The sequence below is a fragment of the Anoplopoma fimbria genome, chromosome 9, assembly GCF_027596085.1.
Source record: "Anoplopoma fimbria isolate UVic2021 breed Golden Eagle Sablefish chromosome 9, Afim_UVic_2022, whole genome shotgun sequence".
Lineage (NCBI taxonomy): Eukaryota > Metazoa > Chordata > Actinopteri > Perciformes > Anoplopomatidae > Anoplopoma > Anoplopoma fimbria.
Window position 1 is genome coordinate 14149602 of NC_072457.1, and position 26166 is coordinate 14175767.

The window sequence follows — 26166 nt, forward strand, 5'->3', positions numbered from 1 at the left end:
GTTTCACTGTTGGGATTGTATTGGGCAGGTGATGAGCAGTGCCTGGTTTTCTCCACACATACCGCTTAGAATTAATGCCAAAAAGTTCAATCTTGGTCTCATCAGACCAGAGAATCTTATTTCTCATAGTTTGGGAGTCCTCCATGTGTTTTTTGGCAAACTCTATGCGGGCTTTCATATGTCTTGCACTGAGGAGAGGCTTCCGTCGGGCCACTCTGCCATAAAGCCCCGACTGGTGGAGGGCTGCAGTGATAGTTGACTTTGTGGAACTTTCTCCCATCTCCCTACTGCATCTCTGGAGCTCAGCCACAGTGATCTTTGGGTTCTTCTTTACCTCTCTCACCAAGGCTCTTCTCCCACGATTGCTCAGTTTGGCTGGACGGCCAGGTCTAGGAAGAGTTCTGGTCATCCCATACTTCTTCCATTTAAGGATTATGGAGGCCACTGTGCTCTTAGGAACCTTGAGTGCTGCAGAAATTCTTTTGTAACCTTGGCCAGATCTGTGCCTTGCCACAATTCTGTCTCTGAGCTCCTTGGGCAGTTCCTTCAACCTCATGATTCTCATTTGTTCTGACATGCACTGTGAGCTGTAAGGTCTTATATATGCCAACTTTTAAGAATTTAAAGTTTGTAAATCAATCATTGATCATTATGTGTTGGAGAAATGCTCAGTCAGAGGGAGTGATCTGTACTGAGACTGAATGACTCAATGAAGTCAGAACAACAATCCGCCCATCCAGTATGAGGAAGGCGGCTGTTTGCTCTGCTCCTCAGAGATAAGACCAGGAGTCATCTCTCCTGATGGGAGGAAATATTCTATGAATGAATGAGTGAAACAAAAGGCTGCAGAAGTAGGAAGGCAGAATGGTGAAATATAAAAAGGGAAACAAAGTAAGAGATTTATGAAGAATGAGTCAATATTCTGCCGGGCACGAAGCTATCCTCCCTCTGTTCTAAAACCCACACCGGGCAACTGAAAGGGAAGCTATAATTTCCACATCGTCATACTGTTAATAACACAAAGGAGAGGCACGTCCTTGAAAGACTAGTAAAACATATTTATGTATAGCTCAGAAGGATGAAGATGAAACTCTCAAAAGAAGGAACTCTCAGTGGAGGAAAGCTTTAACCATTCCAGCTACTGAAGCAAGAAACTTACTCTTATTAAATGTTAGAAAAGACAGTAACAAGTATGATATGTATGATTAAATATGACAAGTATGATTCATATATTATTCTTAAGACCTCTACTCTCTAAGATCCTGGTATTAGCTGAAGTACCCTTTGGCCATAAAGTATTTCTGATGGGATGTTTGTCTCCTATCAGTTGAGAGAGGAGGATATTGTACAATATTCCAGCACAGAAACACCAAAGGGAAACGGTCAAGTCTCTATTAATAATCATCCGAGTCACCTCATATACATTAGTAGAAGATTTAAAATAGATGCATCCACCTCCTGGCAGCAACAATGCCTTCATGTTATGAATAATAAAATGCAGAAGGTCAGAAGGGTGAAGGAAGACTAATTTAATTAACCATTCATGCAATGTAGCCAGAAGGTAAACAGAAAATAATGAATCTTGGAATAACAAGTTTGGCTGCATTCAGACTGATAACAACCCTGTTTCCTCATTCAGTTTAATGAACCCTATGCGTTGGCAGTGCGGTCGGTGTGCAATGCCACATTCCAAATGTATATTCCTGGGTGGTTTATTGCAACATTAACAGTGTTAATTGTTCTGTTTACCTTGAGAATGTCATGTGAACGTATTATAAACCCCTGTGCAGAGTTTTGGTATGTGATAAGCCTTCAAAGTCATTGATGTAGTCCTCAAACTAAACCTCCTGGATCATATTTCATTTTCTCACCGGTACCTGTAACAACGCAGCCCCTTGTGGGGTTTTTTAACACCGAGTGCTATTTTTGGGTCTGAACGCGGCCTTACATGTCAGACCTGGAGGTGCAGCACCCGAGAGCCACAGAGCCAAGGTCATTTTTATAAACTGCACAAATTATAAATATGGATGTCATGGCCCCAACCTGGCAGTCATCCATCATCCCTCACACTGTACATGCTGCTAATCAATGTCAGATGATGAATCGGGTACAGTGTCTCACATAGACTGGAGGTGGTCACCGATGTAGTGCACGAGACTCATTACTGTACATCTCTGAGGGGTTATTATGTTCACTTTGGTACTGGCTATTTTGAATTTTTAAGATAAACTGAAGGATTAAGTGATTTTTTATGGTTTGAGAAGATTCTCGTACAATTTAAGGGCTGCAAATGTTTATTATCTATCAATCTGACAATTATTTTCTCTCAATGTAGTCCAAGATAACATCTTTAAATGTCTTCATTAGTCCGATTAACCATCCAAAACCGGAACCAGAAAATGTCAGCACTTTTTCTTTCAAAAAAGAAAGAAAAGAAAGTCAAAATGATAATCAAACTGTTGCCGATACATTTTGAATCAATTTGGCATTTTTACTGGCCCGGGATTACTTGGTTATTTAAAAGATAAATGATTTTCACGGATAAACGCTGATATCTTTACGTGATAATCAAGCAACAGTTAGAATAGTCTGGGTGCATGTATCGCACAACACAACGCATGTCTTCTGGCCTTTAGAGAACGTGAGCTTTAGATATGAATATGTGTAGACAACAACATGTATTTTTAATCCTTTCCCCTTTCTTTTCAAAAGCTTTCTGATCGTCTAGACCTGTGAGGTGCCGTGTATTCTATAAGAGTGTGTAATCCTCTTGTTGCTGAGCAAGTATTTACATTTCTGCTTACAACTAACCTCTGTGACACAGCTAAGATACGCACACTCTACACTCACCTACAAAACCTTGTCTTCCTGCTGTTAAAGTCATAAGGAGGCTCTTGATCATCAACTTAAACAGAAGCTGAATACTAAGAGGCAAGCTCAATTACTTTTTGGTCTTTAAAAATACTCAATATTAAGAACTTTAAATGTGGAGGGTCTTTCAACAGGGTCAGACCTGACTTAGTGTTCGCTTTAGCTGAATGGCTTTTGTAGTTAACACGTTGTTACAATATTCTTGTGTTTGTGAATTTTAGACACACTTTCCTGTTTCTGAAAGAATCAAAAGATCAGAAAAAGATGTTGACACAGTTTGTTTGTTTGCAACTGTCTGACCGACAATGCCATCTAACTTCCAAACTTTGGTAAACAGCGCTCACATTACCAATAACTTTCACGATGCATTATTAAAAGCCTGACATTAGATGTTGCATGATTGTGCAGGAAGTCAAGGACTGCAGCAAGCATCCAGACAACGCTGCAGTACGACACAAGTGCACATCAAAAGCCAGGCGACCACACATTGTGACTCCGACGGCAGGGTTCATATAAAGATTAGATAAACTATGCAGACGGCCGCATCAGTTACAGCCAGTCAGCTATCCATTCAGGGGCTGTCTTTACTGATGACCAGATTACAGCCAGCAGGACACCGTCAGAGGGACGGGGGCGGCCTGTTGAAGGTCAGCAGAGAGAAGTGCTGATACAAAGACGGGGTAAAGGACCGGACACAGCGACTCACGGCTCACATTTCTGGATGGAAATCAAAGCCAAGTCTGGTGGAGCGGACAATTGTACAAGATGAAATTACACCAAATAACATTATCGTCGAATTGATTATGCCAATACAAATACTGTCACTGTGGTAACAGCAATCAACTGAAAATACATCTTATAAGTATGGAGTGTTTGAATCACCCACATACAGACAGGAACCTAAACATAACTTAACTCCTTAACAACAGTCTAAACAGTATCTGCATCCTTTTTTAGTACAAACTTAATCACTTGAACTTTTCAGATCAGTTTAAAGCCTTTGAGTATTCATCTGTAACATGAAATATTCACAATTAAATTCAAAAATTCAAAATTTTTTATCAAGAATTTAAACTACAGATGAGCCAATCGAAACAAGAGGTTGCATAGCCTTGATTTTGATGCGTTCAGGCTCCACTCAGTGAAAATGAGTATTGAGCAAATGTAGATTATAACGCTTTCATGATGTGTTCCAATGTCATCTTTTAAACTGTAGTTTTGGTAAGAAATTTGAATACATAGAGTTGTTTGAAGGAGATGCTTTCACAGCAGCTTAAAATAGCCAATCAACTAATATTAAATCATTAAAACAACTAATCCAGCAAATATTAAAATAAAGATATAATAATGTATTTTGTAATAATTTGTCATTGTGTGCTTTTATGCAAATAACAACTATGGATCACAATAACAAAGTAAAAAGATAACATTTAAAGATTTAGACATGCTTCGGGATGGTGGAAATTATTTTTCTGGAGGTGGTGTCTTGCTAACAGTTCTAACTCTCAAAAATCTGAATGGGCAGGTCAGACATGGAATCAGCCAAGAAAATTGCAGTCAAATTGAAACACAAAAACTCTATTCTATTAAACTATTCTGCATCATCAGAACCAAACCCTAACCCCCCCCCAAAAAAGATATCTCTAAAAATAAAACTTTGGCAGAAAATAGCGTGCTCATGTAGCGCCCCGTCTCTCACGGTAAAATGCTGATTAAAATAATAGGTTAATGGGACCATTAAAAAAATGTACCATTTCAATGGCAATACAAACTATAATACAACAGCTTCTATTAAATATTCAGCTCTTTTCTTTATGCATTGTATTCTAAATACAAGCAGCAAACCAATAGCGTTGAATTATGCATGAGAATACGCGTGTCCCATGCAGCACAACTGAGATGAATAATTTATCGGGAAGAGTAATGCGAGTGTTTGAATGTGTGAAAGTGTTTAAGAGGCTCCACATCTTCACCTATAAATGTTTAGGAGCTGTCAGCTGTGACACTTTTCCTAAAGGTAGAGTGCATCTTTTCTCAGTTCCTAGAGTCTCAAACAACAGGGGAGATGTCAGAGCCTTCGGGCGGCCCTGTGGCAGGTGGGAGCTCATCACAACAACAGTATAACACTACGCACCCCCAAGTTAAACTAAAGAGGTTTCTAGATCAGGCCTAAAGATCAGTGATCATGTGCAATGTGAAAATGCAAAGACTGATTTGTCATTCTCAAAATCCAACTATAAAAAAGCCCAACGAAGATATTCAGGTTATTGCAATATTTTTAAAGCATATTAATTGAAAGAAAGTGCCATTTTTACAATCTAAATATCAGAAGGCCGAGCTAGATAAATGTCAATCAAAGAACAGTATCTTTCTCAACAAAATAATCCCAGTTTCTTGGTGCCATAGTTGGGTCTCGATTGAAATCGGGGGTAAATCTATATCTGTATTACTATTATTTCTATATTGCAAATTTCCCCGCTGCGGGACTAATAAAGGATTATCTTATCTTATCTTATCTTAAACAGAACTGTTTGGCAGATCTGGGTACTGGTCTCCTGGCTGACTGGATCTGTGTGCTCCCTGGAATGGGACCGCTTCTCAGAATAGCCAACGGCAGATGCCTTCCTCCTCTGTGTTATTTGGAGCCCAAGGGCAATTAATTCCAACCTCCTGCAGTCTACTGTGGTGTGGTCCTTACTTCAGAGGAGGGCTTAATGTCCCAAATCAGACGTTTTTTTAATCATCGACTCATATCTGCGGTCTGCATGTGCTCAACAAATGGGGTCAAATGCATAAAAGGTAACATCATAGGATGATTCTTTGTTGCAAGAAAAGTAGGTTTTAAAACATGAACATACCACGGCGGCCCTTCTGATCAATGCATAGATTTATTTATTACAATTATTTTCATTACAGTGAAAAATACACTATTTCTTTCTATCAAAATGTCTTAAAACTGAAAACGAGGTCTTCAAATGTGAAGTCTTGTTTTTAAGACCAACAATCTAAACCCCCAGTTTACTGTCACATATGACAAAAAAAAAGCTAAAATCCTTACACCTGAGAAGCTGCAACTAGAGTAATGGTGTCCATTTATAATTTAAATATTACTTCATTGATTATCAGAATAGATGCAGATTCCTTTTCTGTCGATGTGTGAATATTCACCTGCCTCGCTATTCTATAACGATTAACCCAATAACTATTCGAATGCACAACAATTCTCAATGCTTGCATCCTTAATTTTCTGTATCACTGAACATGGCTACTTAATCAAAACTTCAACAGCCAAAGACATGAAAATCATCTCAATACCCAGTATCTGAGACCCCCCTTTTCCTTGCTCATAGATCTTCTACTCTTACTTGGTTCAGTTCACATCTTCCAACACAACACCGCGGTTGAAGTTTAGCCTGCATGCATGTTTTTTCAGCCCTCTGTTGAAAGAGCAGAGCAGCTAATATTGGTATTTAGAGCAACATGTCTGCCACTGCTGTGTGTTTTGAGTGCCGTCTCCAAGCACCGCACACACACAGTTTGTGCACAGCTCTGCCTTTGGTGAAACACAGAGATCAGAGACAAAGAGAGAGAAAGCAGAGAACAAACAAGCGTGACGAAACGTAAATTAAAGCAAAACGCAGATTCACACTGAGCTAAAATGAAAACAGATTCCTGATTCTGTTTTGTCAATGCTTTGATGCATCGTCCGCATAGCCATGCATCTCAAACAAGAAATTTCCACACCTCGACAAAATCAACAAATATTAATTAAAACCACATTTTCATGATAGTTTAATTTACTTAGAAACAAGCAATTAACCTTTTTTCTATTTTTTCAGGGATAAGACAAAAGTGGAAAACACAGAAATTCCGAACTTTCATAGTCAAACACCAAACCAGGCAAGGAATCTCACTTCATGCCAACTTTACTCCAGTGAGTTTCAATATATTGCATCAGTCATGGAAGAAGAGGAAAAAAAAAAAAGCTTAAAACTTCAAAAGATTAATTAGAATCTAGTGTTGTCAAACCCAATATTCTACATTTGTCTATCCAAAAATAGGAGAAAAAATATTTTAAAGGGCTGAGTGATGTTTGTTAGGATGCACGATATTGTCAGGGGAGCCTCGGTTTCTTTACAACACTTCTCTACGGAGACCAACATTAGTGAAGGCAGCTGCTTCTCCATGGCAGCAAGTTTATCTTAAGTGAAATGCTGACTGCTAATGAATAATGAGGGTGTCAGGTGGGAGCAGCAACCTTTATGCTGCACAGAGAAATTTAAAATACATTTACTGTTACATGGACGCTGAGGAGATTCATTTACTTACATTTAATGGTTGTTAATACAGAGCACATAAAAGTTTGCATTGCTGATTTTGTTTAGAAACTTTTGGTATTTTAAATCAGTTGCTTGTTGCACAAATCTAGTTTCCCTGTTGGTGTTCCAGCTGTGGATGTTTATTATTATAAGCACAGAGGATTTCCCGTTTTCCCATTGCACCAACCTCTGAAATTTTGGCTGCTTTTTTTAAGTTTATATTAATTTCATATTTTCTTCTGTTAAAAAAAAGGTAACACTGTTTTGATATTTAATATGACAACTACTTAACCATACCGGTCACTGGAAAGCAGAATTGTAGAACTACAAAATATAAACATATATATCAACAGTTGCATTTTTGAAAAGCAAAACAAAAAGAGGAAAGAACAGCAAAGACAAGGTGATGATTGTGATGCTAAATTGATCCGTGCACAATCCAAACACTGATCTAGCCGAGGTGATTTCAAGGTTTTGTTGATGGAAAACAGTTGGCTTCGAAATCCGAATAGTAAAGACAAGCAACACTTGAGCCGCTATCAAGATCATCTGACCCGGTAGTAGCAGGATCAGGAGCCGTATCATGTCACCCTGGATGTCACGTAACCCGTCAGGGACAGACAAGATGAATTGAAAGTGAATGAGAATGTCCTCTGTGTGTGTAGGCATATGTTTTAAATAAAGATTTTTTTTTTAAAAACTGTGAATCACAATTCATAATTAAGCAAAGAAAATATCCATAATAAACATACAAATTAACTGGAAAAACTCAGCTTTCAGCTCACACATTTGTTCCAAGACAGACTGAGAAAAGCCAACAAATGCAGCAAACGATAAATAAACCCAGCAAAAAAAAGAAAAAAAAAAAAAAAAAAAAAAAAAGAAAATGACAGTAGCTGTGTTGCTCTAATTAACGAATCCGTAGACAAAACCACAGGAAACCCGGAGGCTTGATTTCAAACTTGCTAAAGAAAGTTGCCACACACCCACAACACCTGCTCAGGAAGCAAATGCATCTTGCTGATAGCTGTTGATGCACACATAGCTGCTATGGGCAAGTCCAGATCGCCTTACTCACCAGGGTGTGGCGGGTGAGAAAAGCAATACCGCAACTAAAATGTCCTGCTGTTAATGTTCTATATCTTGATAACCATCTCCTGCAACAGCTGGATGCTCATTTTGGCTTCCGGAAATACAGTTTGGATTCTCCTGGTCATGTTTTAATTGGAAATCTAACCTAGAACTATCTTCATCAGTACAGTAGGAGAAGTTTGAGGATCTGACTTTAAGATATGAGACATTATATATACGAAAAACAACATTGCCTCAAAGAAAGCTCCCAAATTGGAATCAAAGAAAAATTGAAAGCAGACAATAGAAGCAACAAAAAAGAAAGTTGAGGCATACTAAATATGTATTTTACAATATAGTTTGTTCTATTTGAAGAGGTAGTTTCAGGCAACCATACAACAGAGACACTGGGAAATCCCAGCTATGTCATTCACTGGAGACAGCTGACACATGGTCAGTAAAGCCGACGTGGATTCCTTCATTGAGTTAACAGACTTCATAAACAACCTTAAAGTTCAAGCTCTTTTTTTTTTCCAGTCTAGAGCTTCCTGATGTGCTTGGCTTTTATAAACAAGGAAAGCAAATATCAAAAGTAAAGTTTTCCTGAGCACAAACACAGATGCCTTAGTCCAATTCACTGGCATACAGATTAAAGAGTTCAACACTGTGCTTTTCTACTTTCTTTAAACATCAAACCTATTATTATTCAGACAGATCTCTTCACTTCACGCTGTTGCCAATAATGCTCTATGTAAAGTTTGGCAGATAAAGAATAAGGCTGTCAACAAATATTCTATATTTGAATATGTATTCAAAAAAATATATATATATATATATATATATATATATATTACTATTATTACTCTAAACGTATCACTGTGGCTTATTTTTACTTGTTACTGTATGGTTCATTTCTCCATAATTGTTATATTCTCTTTAAAAAGTTATCCTCTGCGAGCTTAAAAGGTAATTACTACTAAATTTATCAAATTCAAATGTGTTACACTTTAGTGTAGAATGAATGCACAATAATATTATATTTATTGAAAATAGCTTTATTGTATTTTATGTTATTGTTTAAGTCAATGCCGGACATTTTAAGCCTGTGGCTGAGTTAACTAAAGAAACCTCCTGGTCTGAAACTTCCGTTTAGCTGCTGCATAAAAATCACTGATTTAAACTAAATCTCTATATTAGACCCTTTGTTTCATAAAGCTGGTCGACACAGCGGCAAGCTTTGATCTGAGAGGAAAAAGGACACGCTGACACGTCTGTCATTGTGACATCTTCCCTTATTTCTATTTTAGTCTGATATTTCACAACCTTTCTCCTCATCACACCAATCTATCTCTATTTATTTTCTTACGGGCTGGAGGGTAACGTTTTAACTGCCTATCTTTTTTATCTTTAATGACATTAAAGAAACTGTCAGCACCACTTTAATTCAGAGGTCAAATGCAGCCAAACAAAACAGTTGGAGTCCATTTCAGCAAGATGTTCTCAGATTAATAGTTAATTAAAACACATTTAAGAATCTTCTTAAATCTGGTTGGTCAAGTATGAAAGCCTTGTAAATAAAATAAAGATGTTCAGTATAAGGAAGGTTTTTTTTAATGTAATTCTTGCTTTATATGTTTTAATAAATCAAAACTAAATATTGATATGGAACTTTTTTTTCACATTTTGAGTTTGGAGAAGTATAGGAACAATGAAGTGACATGAGCACTACATGTAATATAAAATTCTCAAATGGCAGCATGAATAAATTATTTGTCTGAATGAATCTGGTACATGAACATTTATTTAATCTACATTGTATAATATCAATTAAAATGCAATGGTTGAACTATTTTAATATTTCCTAACTGACTTTAATCTCTTCATGTTTGAACGTTAGAGTGCCGGTGACAAAACATGAAGAGATTAGCGTAATTTAGAGGGTTTATTTTCTCAAACATTTCCTTGGGTTCATTTAGGAAGCATCTTACTTGACATGGGAGTTCAATCGTATTAATTTCCAAGTTTAATTAATTCAGCAGAAGTATCAAAGGGGCTTTTAATGCAAGCAGTGTTACTGTTGTAGTTCCTAACAGGCAACCGTATTCGCTGTCGAAGGGGAAGAAATTGCTAATGTCATAGTTTGAGCGTAATGATGTTTTGGAGCCGCTTCAGCCTTCAACTTGCTCTAACACATAAGAGGAAATTCTAATAATAATGCAAGCATATCTCCCAATAATACAACACCACCAATGTATTTCTTTTTTTAATTTAAGAAAAATAAATTGAGCAACAAAAAAATTATATTAGACTATTCATAATAAACCAAGTTATCAATTAATCTGAATATTAAAGACATAAATGAGTTTTTAAAAAAAAACAATTTTACATGCAATTTTTATACATCTTCATTTAAAACAACCTAAAAATAGGCTCATTGGGCGACGGCCTTTTTAAGGTTATATGTTGGTGTCCGTCGTCGGTCATTGGTGGAGCCGGGGCAAGATAACTTTTTTTATCTGTGGACGTACGGAAACGAATGAAGTACATCTGACAAATCTATCTATCTATCTATCTATCTATCTATCTATCTATCGATCTTACATTACAAGGGTCTCAGTTTGTTCTTATTTATTCCTACTCATACGAACAATTTAAATCCTTTAAGTATTCAAGTTTAAACAGGCCATCATTAAAAGGAAGATATTCTGCACGTTTGTTTTTAGCGGGTTGACTTTACATTATATTGATAGATTTTAATATTAAGTAAAACAAAAAAAAAGATTTGGTGGTAAATGTCTAAAAGTGAAGCTTCATTGTGAAACAATAAAAGGCATACGTCGAACAAAAATGAAAGTAGCCAAGTAGCTTCAATTTTGATTCATCTCTTCGATAAAACAGCAGTTACCCAAAGAAACAACAACCTAGGGGGGAAGGGGGGTGAGAGATGACCTTTGACATTACACATTCTGTTGCTCAACCGAACTCAACCTTCATGACTGGCCTTATACGTACAAAACTCACCCGTCTGCGACAGAATGGCAAACCCTGTGCGATGATGTTGATGCTAAATATCTTGAGGACTTTCTGAGGGGGTAACGGTTCCTTGGCAACGTCCTTTGGGTCTGCCTGGTCGAGTGGCTGTTTCTCCACTTGGGACGAAGTCTTCTCTTTCCCAAAGGCAACATATGGCATCTTTCTCCGAGCACCAGACGAGAAACGGGGAATGGGGCAATGCCTCAGCATTGCAAAACAGGTCGTCTACTGGATCATATCCCAGAAGGAGCTTCCGAACCTGGCCGACTACTATCGCAAGCCGATGACTTTTCTTACACGAATGTAGTACCCTCCTTGGACCTCGCAACTATTTGCTAGACGTCTCAATGCTGCGCTCGCCGATCCTCTGCACCTACCTACTCAGAACTCATCTCCCCGCTGACTGCGACCCTTTAAAATATCTCTGAGGTGTGAGGTCACTGTTGCGCCAAAGCCAGGCAGGGCAGCTGCCGTCAGGGCTTGAAAAGAGGATGGACCGACTCAGCCACTCCCCCCCCTCAGACGGGCACCGTGGAATCTGCTCCCATGACCCCTCCGTGGTGGAATGTCAACCAGCAGTCGTCCGACGCAGCCCACGAGTCCGGGGAGCTTCCTCATTGTGGTCATTCTCTGACCCCCCCCGTGGTCCTCCCAACTTAGTGGACTACATCATCACTGAGCCCAGTTAACTCTACACCATGAAAACTGTCAGCATACAACAAAACTCCTCACTATCCTCGACTGGATCACATTTGTCAGTGTCACTAAGTGTTGAAGCTAGGATTTGTTTTTACGCTAGCCTCTTCCATGAACCAAGGTGTCCAGGAATGTCAGTAACTCTGTCTATGTCAGCAAAGAGGCTGAGGATATTTCAGGAGACGATCCCACACTAGTCCAATGTTAGTATGTGTGACGCATGCACTTCAACAATGATTCACTTGACCAAGTATAAAGAGGGAAGGAGTTTTAAGTCCATTATAGTGTGTTCACATGCAGCTACAAAGAAGCAGCAGCAGGTTGTTGGTCTTTTTCCATCTAAAACTTCGTACACAAAGAGGCACTAATGAAGTGAAGCTATAAATGTCTACTGGTGCAACAAGAGGTGCAACCGAAGGGAATTGAGAAAAGTATTTAAAGCGAGTTATGCTGATTCCCACAGAAAGTAAAGATGCAGCAGAAAACAGCGGACAATCTGTTGAATATGTCCAAATCTACAGATAGAGCATGTGGCAGGAGACAGGCTTCTCTGTGTGCATTTAAATGTCTGAACACATGGTAACAGACAGACCTACGGGGCTTAACCTCTCTTCTATTCTCACATCCACCATTGTTTGAGGAGGATTACGGAGCCAGAACATCTATCAGAGTACACCGAGGGCCCTGACACACCAGGCCGCTGGACGCCATTGAGTGTTTGTGGCAGGACCAACGCCCATAGTTTTTACAGTATGTTCAGCACAATTGGAGTAAGTTGGCGCCTTATCGGCAGCTGTTCAGCCAATTGAGCATGTTGAACAAACTGTAAAGGCTGTTGGTGGTGGAGAGCTCCCTGACTGAACATTCGGATGAGCAAATAAGTAGAGATTTCACCCATTTAATACAGTCTTTTCTTATTTTTCCCTTTCCACTTCCTCACAAGCTAAACACCACATTATAACAACACATGTGCAAAGCAAGGACTAACTTTATAGACTTCCAGTTGAAGCTTTTAAATCAATCACATCCACAATGTTGTATTCCAAAGCATTCAATGAGGCTCAACCGATTCACGGTGGTGAAAAAATTGTGTGAAAATAACTTTCGCCGATGATATTTTGGATTCTAAAGATGCGGTCACGTCGCATTTCCATTAAATTAAACACTCGTGCCCGGTGACATCATGGCTCATCATCATGGCTCAGCAGCAGGTAATAAATAAATATTGATGGGAACCATCTCAAACTATAAACAGAGTGAGAGAGTGACGCTACAGTTTGTGGTCTGGTAGTTTGATAATGTACTAAAAATGGTGATAAAACACTAGAAAAATATCTTCATTAACAAACACAGCTGCTTCAGTGTTAAACTGCAAGTCCTTGAGATCAAAGCAAGTATGAAACGCATGTTTAAATGTGTTTCATATGTGTCATTGTGAAGACTTCAGTATAGAGGTGAATGGGAGACGGGGAGGACTGAATTGTAATGTGACCGTACCTTACCATGAGAGCAGAAAATAGTACAGCCTGCTGTACATGCATGTCAGCGAACTCACCATCAGCTGCAGTATTTGCAGTGTATTCACACGTACACATTTTTACAGATAACTTCAGGGGATGGAATTTGTTTGATCAGTTGGCTTTTTTGGTACTATGTCTTTAGGTTTAGCCTGATGTGTCAGGTCCAACACCTCTCTATTCCAAGACAATTTAATAGAGAGTTCAGGGTTCTGTCTTTCAAATTTACATCGACAAACACTGAGACCAGTTTCTTTCCATCTAGACATATGAGAAAAAAAGTAATCTGACAACAGGCCTTATTAAATATATCCTCAAGTGATGCTTTTAGAATTTCAATTACTTGAACGGTTGGCTTTTTCAATTATTTCATTTTCCCTTTCAGATTACAAAGTAGTAGTCCACATGCAGTTTGAGATCACCAATGTGAATGTCTGCTACTCTGTGACTCGCCCCGGGCCTTGTGGAGGTTACTTGAGCTTTCAGACTAATCTTAGGCCACAAAGCTATGCGACAGACACACTGTTCCAATCTGCTACAACATGATCAGCCCAAAGTAACTCGTAAACAACCGTATTTACCCTTGGAGCCTCTGCAATGCACATAAGAACATTTTCACCTTAAACATCATCTATTAAGCCTTTTTCCATGCAATTATCTGGGAAACATGCAAAGGAATATCAAAATTTCTTATTGTATTTCTGTTTGCTTTTCAAAGACCGAGAAACCCAAAAGATATTACTCTGTTGGAATAATGGGATAAACTGTGAGTGAGTATCTTAGGAGATCTGGAGTATGAAGCTACAAAAGAAAATGTTTTATGGTCACAAGGTTTCTATTGTACAAGCTTACAAGTTGCCCATAAAGTCCACTAACAAAGCTCTTAAAGTGGTGAATGTCTGCTGTACATTTGTCTGCTTTCTTTGTGCCCCAGTATCACTGGCTGGTCATTGAGTTTACAATCCCTCTAGTGGCAGAGGTCAAGAACGTTTGGCTTCTCGTAACTCGGTACACATACAAATCACTCCCAGCTTTTCAGTGCATTTGAGATGACAAGCTACGTCTGCTAATGTAGAGCCAGTGAGAGGGGGCACTGTAGGTCATCCATGGTTAATATAAAGTTATTAACGTTCAAAGTCAAAAAAAGCAAAGTAGGCATCGAGGTGCTACATCTAATGCTGCAGCAAAATGTGCAAGAAGCAATCGTTTGCTCAGGCAACAATTCAAAACATGTGAAGGAACCGCTTTCTCTTCTAATCCACTGAAAAATGGACAAAAACTGTGATCATCATAAATACCTGAACATCAAACAAAGTTTCAAGTCACCAGATGAACTGGGTGAGCAGAGTCACATCAGGTGTGAAACAAGGATCAACTTAATGCACTCTTACTTTCACAATAGTATTTAGATTAAAGTGACAAGTAAAGCAGGGACTGTTGTGTTTGCATACTGGTATAATATTTTTACTTTCTAGCAGCAGTAATATTGTAGTTGAAGCAGTGTTCCACTCAAGATACGAAACAGGCACAATGTTTCTAGTTTTTACTAGTATCAGTAAAACCTTTTACAACTGCATATTAAAAGCTCTGCACTATTCTTGCTGGTTCAACGCTGCCAATATCACTCGTACGCCATCTCTGCAGCTCTGGAGAGCGTGGGGTGACTTTGTGAGCAGAAAAACTTTTTTTAGACTGAAAAAGACGACATATAACTAAATTAAATAATACACATTAATGGCAGGCATTATCAGCCCTTTAATTTAGGTAAGGGATAATACCATTGTGGCACATTTTCTGCAGTCTGCATTGGATGAGCAGTGTGTAACCCAAGCATTGTTTATTATTACATTTAAATATTCATATAGTAGATACAAGTAAAGGTTTCTAGCTCGATAATTGCTATTCGCCCCCACACTGTCTCTACATCTACAATGAAGTTGAAACCTCTGCCAAAAATCAAAGGTATCACTGGAGTAAAAACAAACACATGATGCTCCCTCACTTTCACGCACTGGTCCATGTGAGACAGACTACAGTTCAGACTACTGGATAAAGCCTGTGGTGCAGTCTGAGCACAGCTGCAACAAGCACCCACAACCTGTGGGTCACGGATTATTGTAGGTACACGACTCTCAACCACTGCCGCCCTCTGGTGGCGAAGACTGGGACAATAAATGCTGCACTGCAAAATCCCCTAATACAACAATATCCTGTTTAATGAACGTCTTTACAAGAATCTGACTGTGACTGGAACCTTATGAACACATGACCAGGAGGTTTTCTTGAGGACGGACTATGTTAAAGTACCTCAAACAACCCAGCTTTAAAAAACCTGAACTATGCCTTTATGTCTGAAGTGCACATTATGGCTGCACAATGCAAAAACCAAATCACAATTTATCTAGACTGCTGCATCCCAAACATATCAGCCTTTGCAGTCATTGGATCTCTCACTGCACAGACAACCTGCAGGTTTAATGTAACTGTATGCTGTGGGAGGGCAAATCCTTTTGGTCCATGTGCCTTTGTTGTTACCTTCCAAAGCAGAAAAAAAAGCCGCTGACAAAAAAAAAACATGCTGAGCGTGCAGGAGTGGTGGGCACACACACATCACAACAGAACAGCTCTTTATGTTTTCTGAGTATCATTTTTAGCAAAGCCTACCCGAGGCAATTATCCAAGTCTCAACGACTGGTGATGTTGACATCAATTAGCACACTTGGATTTAAACAAAAAACTAAAAATCTTATCTCAGGCAGCACAGAAGACAATTAGCAGCTGTCTGCAGCAGAATTAGACAACACAGGAATAGCAAGTGGCAGCAAGTAGGAAGCCAGTGAGGGATTACATCCTTTTTGCTGAACTGGGGACTTCTTCTCGTTGTTGATTGGTGCATATATCGGTTTGTTGTCAGTATGATCTCGCCTTGTAACCTTGAAACTTGCATCTTTGCCATGTTAAAAAAACGTATGTAAATAAGTCTTGGAATTTATTACATTATAATGACATTTAGTTTGCCATTTGTGAATTAATACCTTAATGATATTAAACAAACTAAACATTTTAAGACAGATGAGCAATTGTGATAAACTATCATCACCTTAGGTTTCAGTGAAAAAGATGCCAGGAGAGGACAGATTGTCGGGCAACAACAAATTCAACAGGCATGTGGAAATGCATCAGAATATAATGAGAACTTCAGTGCAGACATATCCCATCAATATATATTGGTAGTGACTCAACGAGTTGCTTTCATGTGGGAGGATAAGAACACTGGTCCTTTGTGGCTTATCTATGCCTGCGTGACAAGGCCAGTGTGTGGGAGATGCCACCTACAATAATCCGGCTGCCTTTCCTTTGGAAAAAAAAACATTTAATTACTGACAATGAATGGTAATGTGTGTGTGGAGAAAATTGTACCTCAAATTGTCTTTGCTTCAGTGAAAACAATTTGGCTGAGGATGTGTTGCTCATTCCCATCTCAAACGTTAATACATGAAAAATGTTTCACATTTTAAACACTCCATAGAAGTCACCGCGTCCCCAAAGACATTAACTAATAAGCATTAGAGTGAGCGTCTGACCTCCCTCTTTAAATGTCCTTTCATCAATATTCAAAAAGTAATAGCTTTGGGAATCTGATAAGAGATGACACAAAGAGAAGGAGGACATCGGAGCAACAGAGGACGATACAAACAGATTTTAGATAAAAAACAGACACTTTTGCTTCACATTCAATGATGTTCAGATCTAGATGTAACTACTCTGATGGCTGAAGTGAGAGGCTAAAAAGATCAAGTATTTCTTTTTAAGTCAAGACAAACTGTACTTTACAGATAAGACACACATCTCACAATATTAATATATGTGTATCTTCTTTTAATCTAGATAATTTACTTCTATTTTAGCCAGCGTTGATGTTAATGTGCCGTGCTGTCAATGCACTTATACCCCCCTTCTGCCTTATCATAGCTCTGCAGATCCATTTGCCACCAAAGGTGTCTGATGAATCAGTATGAGACATCTAATCCTGTAAGATCACATAATGCCTTAATTAGTCATGAGTGATATGTTCAAATTAAGTCTAAGTCCAAGATGGTCGGTCAGCAGAGTACTGCATGGAGCCTAAAAAGGGCATAATATGTTCCCGTTTATTCTTATCACATATCTTTATTTAACCTATGACATCTTAACATAACTTTTAGATTTTAGGACTTGAAGATTGTTTGGAAACATATGCTTTATTTAAAAAAAATGTGTCCAAGGCTCTCTAATGTGCCATGTAAAAGAAATTGATATCTAAATTCCAGATCTAAGAGTGGTTTTAGTAGAAAAAGAAAAACACATTCAGTCACCTGACACTTCTGCGAAACAATTCGTGCAGAGTTATGGAAATAAAGAAAAGTGGAATACAAATATGAAATGTCTCTACAGCCCAACAAATAAGAAAGTAGGTTAAATGCTTCAAGCTCGCCTGTCGTTCTGTCTGTGAAGCTGACTCAATGAAAAGGGTTTCAAATCAAAGTAGATTCAGTAGAATGACTGTAAATTCACAATTGCAGGGAGCTCTCACAGGGCTTCTGAAATAAATGGCCAATACATTTGCTACCGTACGACAACATTTTCTTCACTGAACAGTATTTCACAGTATATTTCAGATTCTCTTGAACAACTTAAATGATGACTTTGCTCATTGCACATACCCATCCACATTGCAAAGACACAGAGCCAATGTAACATCAGCAAAGTAACCCTTCAATGAGGGGAAGTATTTCCCATTAGTGGTGGGAACATTACATTTTTTTAGTAAACATGTTCTCCACTATTTCCAACAGGATATAATATTTAACACCTTAAACATTTTTTTCCCCCATCTGTTACTGTCAAGTTATCTGCCCAGAAGCTAACGTATATGACACACTAGGCAGATATCAACACCCGCTCCAGATACACTCCTCATGTAAACCCAACACCATATATTCTGTCATTCAACACATGAAAATGTAATATGATGCATGCCCTTCTTGGAGCCCTTGAATAGAAAGGCATCTGAAATGTAAATCTAAATGAAGTTCAGTCTCAACTCTTCTCACATTTAACCTGTAGAGATGTTAATGCACGGCTTGAATAATGTTTTGTGAAGATCTTAAAGAATTTGAAAAGGTTAAACGATAACCCAGAGTATCACCCTGTTGGGAACCGGGTCAAAAGACAAGCATGGCAAGTAAGAAAAGGGAGTAGGTGTCTAAACCTGGTGACCTGAACCTACAGCACCTGGATCCTGGGAACACAATCTGTCCTCAACGGGGACATGTGAAGACATGCACGGAGAGCTGAACATCTTTTATATGTTTTTAAAGTGCAACTTTGACTTAACACATGTGTTTGTGTTTGCACACTTCTGCCACACATACAGTGCATCTGGATGTCACCTAACCCCCCATGGACCGACACATATTGGTCCAAACATGGATACTGATCCCCCGATGCCCCGTGTTTGGCTCACGGATGCTGCAGCTGTCACATATCATAGTTTGTAAGACTGCATACGTGAGCTCCATAAGAGCTACACACAACCTTTAAATGTGTAACTTATACGTAGGTAAAACATCTTCTACTACCACCACCCCCACTACTACTGTTACTACCACCAATACCACCATTACTATTACTACCACCCCCACTACTACTGTTACTACCACCATTACTATTACTACCACTGTTACTACCACCAATACCACCATTACTACCACTGTTACTACCACCAATACCACTATTACTACTACTACCACCCACACCCACTACTACTGTTACTACCACCAATACCACCATTACTATTACTACCACTGTTACTACCACCAATACCACTATTACTACTACTACCACTACTACTGTTACTACCACCAATACCACTATTACTACTACTACCACTGTTACTACCACCAATACCACTATTACTACTACTACCACTACCCACTACTACTGTTACTACCACCAATACCACTATTACTACTACTACCACTACCACCCCCACTGTTACTACCCACAATACCACTATTACTACTGCTACCACTACCACCCTCACTACCACTATTACTACCACTACCACCACCACTACTATCACTAGCGCTACTACCACTACATGCACATAGTAACTCTGGTTTTGACGAAATGAATAAAGACACAAGAGTCATGGCGACTGGTAACACTACAATCACATAACTACTGACTACTTGTTGTTATATACATACTCATTTTAAAGGAGAGATATTTAGTTTTTATATGACCAAAGTCTCCATCAGTCATTGTGGATGCTAAATAAAGTTTAAAAACTCATTATACTGAGTTGGGCCCTTTTTGATGATGTCTGATAGCTTATCAATTGGCGGTGTCTAGAGCTGCAACGATCAGTCAATTTCTCTGCAACTATTTTTATAATCATTTAATTAAATAAAAGCTGAACATTGCATACTTCCGGTTTATTATTTGTGAGGATTTTCTGTTTTTCTCTGATGTGTATTATTGTAAACCAATATATTGTTAGCTTTTGGACTGTTGGTCAGTCAAAATAAAACATTAAAGGATGTCACTTTAATGGGCACTTTACACGATTTTCTCAAGTTTTATAGACCAGACAATCGAGTAAAATTATAGTCAGATTAATTAAAACAATCTTTATTTGCAACATTAGCCGTCTCTCAATTCAACTCCAAAGTAAACATTAGCAGCTCTAGATCTGAAGCTTTTGGAGGAAATTACACATGACATTTCTTCTTCAGAATTGCTTAATATTTTGTTTTAATTCTTAACATTTTAACCTTTTTATTGTTCTTTTCTACACTATCATTTGATTGTGTTTTCACTTTTTCTCTTTGAACATTTTTGATCAACACCAGTTTAATTTCATTACTTTGTTTGAACTCATCAAACTTTCTGTTTCAATTCTGACCAGCACTTTTGGAAAGCGCTTTAAAAGTAGCCTCATATGTATGCAAGGTGTATTTTGTGAACACTGTAGTCAGGGGACAAATCTAAAAGTAAACGCATATATTGATGTTTCCTAAGATTAAGTTTGAATTTTAGTTTTTCTTTGCCTTAGAAATGTGCGTCATGATCTCCTGTATGGTTTAAGTGGCTTGAAAAACAGAACTTTCAACCTTTACCAGCATTCAGGAACTACACTTCTACACTACGATTTTTCACCTAAAAACACAATGAGTGTAAATATATGGAAGAAATCCCACGTGAATTGTCAATAAATGCCAATCTACTCTGCCCCACTCCTAATTCCAAGAATACAAGACCCACAGCTGAACAAAAATTTGTACATTCAACATCAAAGCCAGCTGGCCGACTGCAGTGACTGACAAACAGCTGCGACAGATGGTAAGAGGCACTCAGGAGCAAATTCAGACTAACTGCTATATTTAGGCCAATATAAGCAAGGACAATATCTCCATCAAAGGCTCAGACACGCTCACATAAAATCACTCTATATTCAGACCACAGGTATGACATTTAATACAGGAAACAACTGACAGTAAAGAGAGACGCATGCTTTTCAACCACGATAATTAAACTTCAATGGTATTCAGCTATGGTCGGGAGGGAGTGGGGAGAGCAGTGTACTCGTCATGAAACCTGGCTGCTGATGACAAATCTGTCACAGCTTTAGTCATTACAGTCTGTTGAGATGTTGAATTATCTCTGTTGTCTTGTATGTAGCGCCTCCGGTGTGTTTGGAAAGAATGATACAACCAATAACACATTGTTAACAAAAGTATGGTTGCATCAAACGCAATATAAATATCTGCCTCTGGTCTTATTTTGCAAAAGAAAAAACAGAATAAAAATAAAATCTGGACAAATATTGGATTAAGGGGGCTGATTGCTGCTGTAGATTTTAATTTACATAAATAACACAAATGCACAATATAGATAGTACTATAATGGAAACAAAGATTTGTACTGGTGAAAGGTTTTTTATGCTTAGACTCACACCACCATCTGCTGAAGTGATCCTGATACTCCAACACCTCATGTGCTATTATAAACAATGGGGTCTAAAAGGTCAAACAGTGATGTGATGGTATTTAAATCTAAATCAAACCGAGCACATTGGTTTTGTTAACGAGAAAATATCTGACAATCTGCTACACTTGTCTTTTGAACATCAAGCGCTCCTCCTTATTGTCACTCATCATGTCAGTAAACTATGATTGAGGCATGAGTTTTATCATGTCCTAAAACAGGCTTCTGTGCGTTCTTCACATAAGTGAAGCGTCTCAGGAGGAGGACGCTAAGATATATTTAACTAAATACTGCTTTATATCATCTTTACTATCAGAAATGTGATATGATTAGGCTTTTATCTCACCATGAAGGAAAGCAAACATATGTAGGAAAATCAGTGTCTTAACAAGATGTTGGTCTTTAAAAGGGTCGTGCAATTGGACAAATATATCGGCAATGGCTAAAAAACTGTATACATCGGCGGTTGGTTATTTTTGTTGTTGGTTTTTTTGAGATTTTATTTTGTTAATTTAATGGTATGCTTCCGAAGAACTAGTGAGTCACTGCTCAGTAAACGAGCAAAGGGCAGAGAGAGACAGCGAGGAAAAACAGTTTGTAGACCCGGCATATTTTTTACATTCCAACTTTGAATTAATGGGGATTGTTGTACGGGGGAAAAGACTAGAATGAAGTGTGTTTTACGATGAGTTAACGAGGCAATTAAGATAAGTTTGTTTAAGTTCTGTGACGTACAGAAACTTGAATTCAGAAGGTGTATGGTTTGGGTCCAGGATCTCTGAAATACAAATATTCAGCACCGTTTTAACCATCTGAATAAAAAATGTAATTCTGTCCGCTGCACAATAAAAAACTAGTATCAGTCTATCATCTCCTATAAGTGTTCAGTTACACCGAAATATGTTGACTCTAAAGATTCTAGCATATGATTCACATCGTTTGAATACTTATTCAACCATTTAATAAACCCTCAAGACCAATGGATGGGTGCAGTGTCACCCTGTAAGGGACCAGTACCAACAAGATAAAAGTATTTCAGAAACAGATAAAAGGTGATAATAAATTTGTACTGATTTGCAAATGGGAAATATAAATAAATGTCATGTGACCAAGAGGAAATGTGAATAAATAAATCAGGATTTGGTCAGGTTGGGAAGAAAAAGATGTACATATATACATCTTTAACCTTCTCCCCAGTCATAAACGCTCCTCAGTCCAGGGTTATGTTTAATCACTTATTACTTCAGATCTGTATTATTCAATCCCATCTTGTCTTTGGTTTGTATGTGTATTTTTAAAAAGGAAATGTAGTTTTAACATCCTAATCCCTCCACTGGGAAGGTGTTGTCACTGCCTGTTAAAGAGAACACAGAATGTCTTTGCAGTGCAGTAACACACTTATGCCAAAAGAGGGAGCTGCTGTTTTAAATATGAACCGTGTGTAGTTGCCAAAGCAGCACATTGTGTGAAGTTTTTCACAGCAGTGGTGTGATAATAACCAAACACCGTCTGTGAGAAAAACTACTGGAACTTCTGTGCCTCCTGCAGATACTCCAAAGAGTCAGTTCACTCAAATTATGCAATATGTAACTGAAGTCTGCAAACGATTTGTTTTATAATTAAGATTTGTGGCATCTGTCTCTGAGAAACAATGGAGGTTAAAGAAATGAGGGTTTTTTTGCCAAAAGTATTGAAAAATGAGAGTTCTCTTCCAGAAACAGTGACCCCGTGAACCCTGGAGGACTCACAGAACTCCCTGTGAACTGTTTACAGAGGAACTATTTCTTCACCAGAAGGTCCAGTGCTTCCAATGAAAACTGTTCAACAAACAACAGCTGTGCTTACCTTCTTGTTGGAAGAGCTTTGGTGAGTACAACCCGAGTCCAGGTTGTTATTGGGGGCCGACACATTGTTCCTGAGAGAGGGAGAGCGCAGCCCTTCCTCCCTCTCTCCTCCTTCCTCCTCCTCCTCCTCCTCCCTCCCACTCTCCGCAGAATGCTCAAAGTCGTCACTGTCTTGGTCCATCTCTTCCTCGTCCTCATCCTCCTCCTCTTCCTCCTCGCCCTCTTCCCTCTCCTCTTCCTCCCGTCCCTGCTCCTCCCCTCCCTCTGTCCTCTCCTCCGCCTCCTCCTCCTCTTGGTGGCCGCTGCTGTTGTTGTTCTCCTCCTCTTCCTCCTCCTCCTCGTCCTCCTCGCCCAGCGGCTGGCCTCGTAGTCGCCTCTGCTCGGCCCCCCACAGCCATCGGGCTCCTTTCTCTCCTCCGTTCACCTCGTTTGGCGGACCCTCCTCCCCTTCCTCCCCTTCCTCCTCTCCCCGAGGGCCGTTGCTGGCTCCCGATTCACTTGGTGCCCATGGTTGTTCTCTCTCGCCGTCAACCTGCGACGCCTCAGGCTGTGGAGGGCCAGAAAGAAAAAATAAAATGTTAATTCAATGCTTCAGAGGAAAAATCTGATGCAAAATTAAATACTTACTTTATACTTATACTATAAGTTCCTCATACATAACCACGGTGAACGCCTCAATCAAAGTTCCACAATTACATTGATTTGTTCTATACATCTTCACACCTCAGCTGACAACTCTCGAGTCTGATTTAGATTATAGGTGTATATTTAAAAAATCCTTCCATATGTCGACAGTATTATTGGTTCGATGTCAGTTGGCCTTACCCGTTGCTGCAGCTGCTCTTCCTCCTCTACCACCCGGTTCATGTGCTCATCCTCATCACCCTCCTCTGCTGCCTGCTGGGGTGCCCGGGCCGTGGAGGAGGCGTTACCTCGCACTGCCGGACCCCCCGGCCCCCGACTCCGCCTGCTGCTGCTGCCCCCCGACAGCAGATCCTGGTTCATTTCCAAAAGCCAGCTTGCTACCTCCTGGACCTTCGCTAGGCTGTCTGAGGAGGAGAAGGGCTTGGCATTCTGCAAAAGAGACACATAAGAGAAGGACAAAAGAAGCAGATTGTTAAAATATGGTAATTGTTTTCTTTTGTCCGCACTCAGTTTGTGTTTCTGAGGCAAAAATCAAACAAGGGATTTCAAGAAGACTCGTTGCACACACATACACAAATACATGTTCAACTGCTTTTTTCCTCCAAAAAGTTCAAATGTCCTTTATCATATTCTATTCTTGGCCCAAATTTAAAATAATGGACATTAAACATTTGCTCTTGGAGCCACACTATCGCTGCTCAGCAGCAGACAAGGAGAGAAAAAAAAAAAAAAAAAAAAAAAAAAAAAAAAGGTAGGAGTGATTGTGTTTGGCTTTAAATCTCACAGCGTTGGATGCTGTGTCTCAAATGAAGACGGATGGGAAGAAAAGACTTGAGAGCTACTAGCGTTCCAACTTCCGAAGTCCAATCTGTCAAATGCAAAAGCAAAACGTGGCCCAAATGTACCAGAAGCTGGTCCAACAACTGTCCTTAGGATTTGAGTCTGTTCACTGTCCTTTTGAGAAGTCTACAAGCTGCGTCCAAATGAAAGACATGTTTATCTTCTAGATCCGCTGTCTTGATGCTATGCGTTCACTGTGTTATGAAGGCAAACCTACTCAATAAAAACACGAGTCACACAGCTGCCTTCTGTAATGTGTCAAATCGTATTCAGAATCAAACCGTAGGCACCAGAGCTTTATCTACAATGAGACAGCTTCTCCCTGTGAGTCACAGACTCTGTGATGCAGACGGGAATCCAACTCGTATCTAATCTGTCACCATCAAACCATCATCTCTCCTGAGCTTGAAGTTTATTTAAATCCATATGTTCTCGCTCTTACTGGCAACTGACGGCACATATGGTTACAAAAAAATTTGGATACCTGAACTCGGGTGATTGTGTAGTTACTTGAAGTTATAACAATGTTCATACATCAAACTTTTCTTCAGGCTTTTGCAAATTTGATTTAAACAGTTTATCTTCATCTTTACAATGAAAGAGGAAAACAGGTTCTCCTCTTGTGTATTGAGCACAATGGTCCAATACAACAATCATTCAATAAGATCAGTATCAGATCGAAGCATCACAATTCACAGGCAACAGGCCTTTACTTCACAAGAACGAGATATTATTCGGATGATTACAGGCTAACCGATACATTTCTACTTATAAATCCCTCAGGTTTAGCTGACATTTACTAAATATGGCATTTTACATGGTTGTCTGTTGGGCTATTATCACAGTTAATAAAAGTAAATGTCATTAAAAAGAAATAGTTCTAAACCCAAGAGCTCCCACATAAAATACCCTGTATAAGCCACCCCTCCCTGCCTCATGTCTAAATCTTTCCCTTCGTTGATTCCCAAATTAGGCTCCAACCCAAAATCTTGTAAAACGTTTTGACATTTCTAGAAGCTAAAGTTGTTCTACTGAGAGCAGTGATTCATTACATCTTGCAATATTCCATCACACCCTCAAAAATCTGCAGCTGCATCCTTTTAACCTCTTCACAGCACACAGGGTAGCTTAAAAAAAAAAAAAAAAAGTATTACAATATTACAGCTATGGTTATTTTGTAGAGCTTTCCTTCTGTATTAAGGGTCTAAGGAAAGAGACTCTTGACTCTTTCAGGTATCCGACAAAGCCTCCAAATTTACTGGATCTGAAACAGTAACACAGCCAGAATTGACTAAATTG

At 39.0% G+C, this 26166-nt stretch overlaps 1 protein-coding gene across 1 annotated transcript in view; it reads right to left on the reverse strand.

The window, feature by feature from the left end:
* The window catches only part of fbxw7 (F-box and WD repeat domain containing 7), a 114118-nt gene that overhangs the window by 52937 nt on the left and 35015 nt on the right, over positions 1 to 26166 (reverse strand). Inside the window, exons 4-5 of the mRNA XM_054604657.1 lie at positions 24208 to 24456; positions 23384 to 23929 (exon numbers count right to left, since the gene is read on the reverse strand). Of these exons, the coding sequence (XP_054460632.1) occupies positions 23384 to 23929; positions 24208 to 24387 (726 nt within the window). The 5' untranslated portion in view covers positions 24388 to 24456. The remainder of the gene's footprint in view (positions 1 to 23383; positions 23930 to 24207; positions 24457 to 26166) is intronic.